The sequence below is a fragment of the Peromyscus leucopus genome, unplaced genomic scaffold, assembly GCF_004664715.2.
Source record: "Peromyscus leucopus breed LL Stock unplaced genomic scaffold, UCI_PerLeu_2.1 scaffold_132, whole genome shotgun sequence".
NCBI classification, from domain to species: Eukaryota; Metazoa; Chordata; class Mammalia; order Rodentia; family Cricetidae; genus Peromyscus; species Peromyscus leucopus.
Genome location: NW_023504468.1, coordinates 517298 through 523668, shown reverse-complemented (window position 1 = coordinate 523668; position 6371 = coordinate 517298). Strand labels below are relative to the sequence as shown.

General features: G+C 52.9%; 1 protein-coding gene across 1 annotated transcript; it reads right to left on the bottom strand.

Moving 5' to 3' along the window:
* Nucleotides 1-270: 270 nt before the first annotated feature.
* LOC114689577 (class E basic helix-loop-helix protein 40) lies at nt 271-5863 on the bottom strand. The gene is given in 18 exon segments (XM_037201751.1): nt 271-493; nt 496-556; nt 558-657; nt 659-722; nt 725-835; nt 838-946; nt 948-1072; nt 1075-1182; nt 1185-1208; nt 1211-1266; nt 1268-1300; nt 3149-3276; nt 4181-4220; nt 4222-4286; nt 4556-4624; nt 4794-4919; nt 5293-5513; nt 5860-5863. Coding segments are annotated over 18 exon segments (1476 nt in total). The 3' UTR covers nt 271-461.
* Between the last annotated feature and the right edge of the window lie 508 nt (nt 5864-6371).

Below are 6371 nucleotides of genomic sequence, written 5' to 3'. Positions count from 1 at the left end.
GGCTGTCAGTCTGCATGAGTCACCTCGACAATAAAGGGAGAAGAAGGTGGGGTCCTAACAGCTGGCTGGGAGCTGTGCTCTGGAAAGCCTCTTTTGAAAGCACCTTCTCTCAAAGCCACAGAGAGACCCAGCTCCCCAACTGAAGAGTGACTCAGAGATCAAGCCTTTCGAAGCCTATGAAGATCCAACTGATTTGTATAAAAGGGGGCTCTTCTTGGGGTAGGGAAAAGCCCAGAGAACTGCCACAGCCCTGTATCTGATGTGAGGTCATCCTTTTCGTGTCTTCCCTGTGTCAGAAGGAACTTAATGTCCTATACATACACACACACACACACACACCACACACAACACACACACACACTCTGAATCTCCTATGTGGGTCTGCATGGAGGGCCGACCTTTGTGGTTTTGGAATCAGGGAGGAAGGAAAGCGAAGCAGCAGCAGATTCTCTTTCAAGAGTTTAGTCTTTGGTTTCTAAGTTTAAAGGGGGATCTGCTTCAGAGCCTGGAGCAAGGCCGAAGAGTCAAGGGACGAATGTGCCAAGGGAGAAGGGAGGTCTCTGGGGCAGGAGCAAGGGAGTCGGGATCTTGTCTGGGTTCATGAAGCTGGAGAGGGCTGCTGCAGAGGTATTGAGGCTGGGTATAATAATGGTACAGAGGTGGGTACCAGCATTTCTCCAGCATAGGCAGGTAGGCCGTTGCCGAAGGTGGGATGAGATAGAGGGCAGGCAGAAGGGAGGCTGATGTGGGTGGGGGCCCAGAAACGGGGTACCCATCAGGTCACTGCCAGTGAAGTGGCCCTCCTCATCTGAGAGCTGCATTCGGCTCTTTTTGGTGGGGGCTCTTCAGATTCTTGCTTGATCGTGCTGACTCGTTCTCCCATGGTGAACCTGCGACCGTGATCGCTCTTGAAGTAGGACTGCTCACTGCGCAAATCACCCCTCTCTCAATTCACCTCCGTAACCGCTGTCTGTGTCCGTATCACTTCCGCTCTGCTCTCCCCCCCGAGGGGGCAAAGTCCGCTGGATGACTGGCACACAGTTTTTCCCAGGCCCTTCTGATCCCTTGGCCAGAAGCTGGGTTTCTCTTTGAAGTCCATGGCTTTGGGAGCCGAGTCCGATGGTTTCCCGGAAGTACCACCCTGCAGCAGCTCGGAGACCACGCGGTGGAGATGAGTGACAGCTGGGAAGACTTCAGGTCCCGAGTTTCTCATGTTTGGTCAGGTACTGAAGCACCTCCCGGGCACACGTCTGGAAACCTGAGCAACATTTCTTCTGCTTCGATATTTCTTCCTGCTGAGCTTCACACCTAGAGAAAAAGATCCAGAAAGAAGGATTTTAGAAGGTTGTGTGGTTGGTACATCAGGGGTTTCTTTTTGTTTTAAAAAAAAAAAAAATTGTCAGCCAATTTGCATTTCCAGCTCCAAAAGTAATAGGTCTACAGAATTATACTGAAAAGTACAAGAATAAAATCAACATATTCCTATCACTTAGAGACAGATTTTTTTTTTTCTTTTATGCTTGGGCTTTGACACTAAGCATAATGGTGTATCACTAGGCTAGGTACTGTCCCAAATAGGACTTTGAATGCCTTTATAGTATCTCGAGAAATAGACCAAATTACTTCTACTCTTGTTGACTTGTAGGTTAGTATCTGCAGTTTTCTTGTGACACAAGAATATGAATATGCTAGTGTATTTATACGTTCAACAATCATACTTTTTTTCCTTTTCTTTTTCTTTCTTACCTTTTCTTTTTTTTTTTTTTTTAACGAGGAAGTCTCCTCATTTTATCCTAGATCGATGTTGGGTTTACTCTGCAACCCAGGCTGGCCTTGAACTCATATTAAGCCTATTTCGACTTTCAGAGTGCTGAGACTACAAGTCTAAGCTACCACACCCATCTCCAATCAATTAGTATAGCAACAGTCTCATGAACGCAGAAAGCCAGACGGTCATAAACAGTATAGAAACAATACCATCTAAAGAAACAACCTCCCTTTTTTAAAGACAGGGTCTTCCTATTTAGTCTTAAATGGCTTGGAATTCACTATGCAAAACAGGCTGGCCTTGAACTTATGGGGCTCTGTCTCTGCCTCTCAAGTGCTAGGACTACAGGCATGCATCACTGTGCCCGTAAAGTTGTAGCTCACACCTGTAATCCCACCACTTGGGAGTTGAGGCTGGAGGATAGCTTCTGAGTTTTAGGAAAGCCAGGACCACAGATTGAGACCTTGTCTTAAAACAAGAACATAGCTGAACACCAACAAAAAACCCACAAAATTAAAACCAACAACTTCGTACACACAAAACCCCAACCTATTAAACAAACAGTTGCATTCCCCCTGTGAACTTTAACTGGGCTCTTTATTTGTAAGTCTTTTCCATATACTGTATCCATGACTGCCCTAGAGATCAGTTCTGATCAACTTGCTATTTTCAGAAAGAAAACTGGCAGACACACGGGCTTGGTGATTTGTGATTCTCATATTGGCCTTGGCCAGGACAGAGAAGAATGCCTGAGGGGTACGTGTAAGGATTCCCCTGGCTTGGCCTGTATGATCTGGAAGGGGGAGAAGGTTAGACGGTGCCTCCGAGTCTCTGAAACTCCATAGGAATGAATGATGAAACTAGTGGTTTCGTTAGATTGTGCAATTCGTCAAGATACCTAGTGGCTATTCAGGGAACCACAGTGAAATGCAGGGGGAAAAAAAACCCAATAACCTGCTGTTGTCCTGCCAAGACTGCACCCCACATCCAAAGTCAAGGAAACAAAGGAACAGGAAAACACTGGGGGCAGGCCTATGTCCTGTTCACCATGATCGAGGGCTCAGAGGACCAACCGTAAAACAACCACAATGAGAATTATAGGTGCCTTGGCATTTTAAAGGGGAATGGGGAAGTCTCCCAGAACCTAGACACTCTTGGGCCAAAATGTCACGGGGACGTTTCATCACTGAGCTAATATGTATTCATTCCAGGTGGCACACAGCGGCACTCCGAATGGAAAGTATGACCTTTTAGGAAGAATAAAAAGCATCTCCTCCAAGAATGTGCAAAAGTGAATGGAGACAGGAGGGTCAGAAGCCAGTGTGCCCTGGGCTCTACTTGTGCTGAGCTCTTAGGGAGATGCTAATCAGACCGCAGCACTCACCAGCTTGCAATCCGCTCTGCAGGGCAATGATTTTTTGTTGCTGCTGATCAATCAGATTTGTCAATGCTTTTACATGCTTCAAGGTAAGCTCTAGGACCACTGCTTTCTCCAAGTGACCCAAAGTCTGTGGGGAGAAAACAAACAGTTCCTGTCACCCATGAGGTCAGAGAAGTCCCTGCAGACACTTATTTGTGATGTCTGGTATAAACAACAATAAACCCAGAAAGAGCCTTTCCTGCTTTACTAAAATTTAAAGTTTGCAGATGTTTTAACATATACATATAGATGATCAAACCGATTAAAAAAAAAAACCAAACACGTGTCATCTATCTTTGGAGGCATTTTGGTAGCTGTTACAGTCTCAGGAGTGAGCTGACAGATATATTTCTCCAGCAGCTGCCCTGACCTTACCTCAGGGACTCCAGAGATAACATTTCTCTGCTGTGTGGTGTCAACCCAGGGAGGGACGTCTACTGTGTCTGGCAACCAGGCTTCGTGTGTGTGTGTGTGTGTGTGTGTGTGTGTGTGTGTGTGTGTGTGTGTTTCCCTGACACCCTTTCAGAACTTCCAGCTCATGCAGGCGTTTCATCTTTTTTTCCAAATACTTTCCCGAAGGAAAAGCTAGAAAGCTTCTGGTACCACTAAATGATATGATGGAAAGAAAAAAGCACACATTAAAGGTTGTCCTCTTATCGAGGGAAGGTGCGAAGGAAAAGGCTTAGTGTGTGTGTGTGTGTTGTGTGTGTGGTGTGGTTTGCTCCTTTAAGTCAGGAAAACTACCAGGCGGTGAAAAATCACAGAAAGAAAGCTATTCTAGTGTTGGAGCCAACATAAAGGGGCCAGAGGGTTTGGTTCTGCCTCTGCCTGGAAGGATTGGGACTGGGGATGGCTCCCTCCAACCCGAGCTATCCGGAGCTTTGATCGCCCGTCTAGCCTGCAGTTCCTCGTGACGCCTGCAGGCGGCGAGTGACCCCCACCCGCCCTCTGGGCAGAAGAGCTGGGTTTGGCGCTGCCAGCTTCTCACTTACTGTAAGTTTGAGGTGTTCGGGTAGGAGATCCTTCAACTGGCAATGCACTCGTTATCCGGTCACGTCTCTTTTTCTCAATCAGCCGATGCGGCAATTTGTAAGTTTCCTGCAAGGAGTACATGGAAGCGATGGGTGCCCGGGAACGGAACATGAAGCCTCCCTTCCTCCCGCCCGGCAGCAGGAAAAAAAATCCTGCAAGGGCGCAGAGACGCACCCAGAATCACCTTTCTCTGCCCCCTCTTTCCAAGTCACTCAGTTGTGACAATGGGCTCACCACATCTTGAATCCCCCAGCCAACCTCCAACAAGCAAACTTTTCTTGGAAACTCAGCGCACGCGAGGGGCTAGGGAATGGGGTCCCCAGGGATGCACCTACCTTGCTGTCCTCGCTCCGTTTGATCCCCCGTCTGGACTTGTACACTTGGTACATGTGGGCAAATCCATCCTGTAGGGAGAGGGGCCAGAAAGAGCGGTGACTCCCGAGTGCGCCACTGGCTGCAGGCGCCCTATTGATGCAAGAACCCCCCTATGTTCCCAGAGGTGCCCCAAGTTGAGAGCGGCGCAAAACACAAGGCTAGGAGCGGAGACTTGAAGAGGTCACAGTGCACACTTACCCCTGACAGGTCTCCGTGCTCCAGTCCTGGCGCTTTGGGCAGGCAGGTAGGAAGGTAGCTGGCGCGATCCGCTCCATGGGGCGCGCGCTTCTGCGCGCTGGCAGCTAGCAGTCTGAACGACTGGAACTGTAAAGGGAGGATCTCGAGGGTCTCAAGCTAGCTGATAGCCTGACTCCCTTGCAATGCGCTGGCTGCCAGGAGCCGCGGCTTTGAGGCGTCGCTTTTAGTTGGCCGTGCATGGCGGGGTGTCTCGCGCGCTCTGTGCTTTCTGGCTCCGCTGCTGCGCACAGACTGGCGGTGTCTCGCTGCCTGTCTGCGTGCGCGAGCAAAGTGAATGAGAAGTGGGGCGGGCGGGGGGGGGAGGGAAGGGGGGTTGCTTAGGGCGGAAGCGGGGGTGTTGGAGAGGACGAGCCGAGGAGTAAGGAGAGGCTGCGGGCTGGGTTAAATGGGAGCGAGTGGTGGGTAGAAGCTACGTGTTCTACCCTGTGACTCCAAGCACGTCTGGCCGCTGCCGGGGAGGGAAGGAGCGACCTGCCCGCCTCCCCGGCTTCATCACATGAGTCTCACGTGTTGGACAACGCTCTGGCGGCTGCGAAGTGCCCCCCCCACCCCCCGCGCCCCGAACCTCGGGCCCCAGGTGTCTGCGGCTGCGGCCTCCTTTCCCCGAAAGAGGGGGTGCAGCGCAGCCCAAGTCCTGCCAGCTGGTGGGGGGCACGGAAGCTGGAAGGAACCGGGGAGTCGGGGGGGTGAGGAGTTGGTAACGTGGCGAACCTGCCCCAGGGAAATGAAGTAAGTTCCCGTCTCCTGGGGAACGGGAAGGACGGAATCCGCCGCGTCTGACTCAAGCCGGAGAGGAATATTCCCTCGGTCGCTCCAGCCCAACTCCTCTTTCCCTCTCCCCGCCTGCCCGCTCCTAGGAACCGTGCGCAACGGAGGGAGTCGTCGTCCCCCCTTGGCCTTCCAGAGGCTGGGGTTTTCTTCCGTCCCCGGTCCCAGCCCCCCAGCGCTCAGCCCAGTGTCAGGAATTGCCGCCTTGGGGAGGGACCGAGGGCGGGGCGGATGTCACCCATGGAAGCGGGCAGGCGCCAGGCGCTAGGGCAGCGAGGCCGCCCGCGAGCACGCCGCGCACCTGACCGTGGACCGTGTGAGCTGCGCCGGCGGCCCCTCACTCTCCCGGGAGCTCAGCTCCGGGCGCAGCCTGCGGGTGGCCGGCACCCGACTGGCGCGCACCCATCTCTCCCGCCTTTCAGGGTGCCTCACTGCCCCCACCCACCCTGGCTAGTCAAGCACAGAAAGATACCGGGCACAGTGCCCGGCGTTCCCTCCCTCTCTGCCCCTCCGGAGCAGAGGCGTCCGGGTCGCCTCCCCTCCGGCTGCAGCGTTACACAACCGCGGCGACGGCGCCTGCCCTGCAGCAGCGCGGGGCGTGACGCTTCACGTGGCCCGGACGCGGGCCGTAGCTCGGCTCACTTGCAAGCCTCTCTGCGCCCGCATCCTAGCTGTGCCCCGCGCGCACAGGGCCAGCCTGCATGGGATCCCCGCTGCTAACCAGGAACTTGGGTGGCGCTGTTTGCGGTC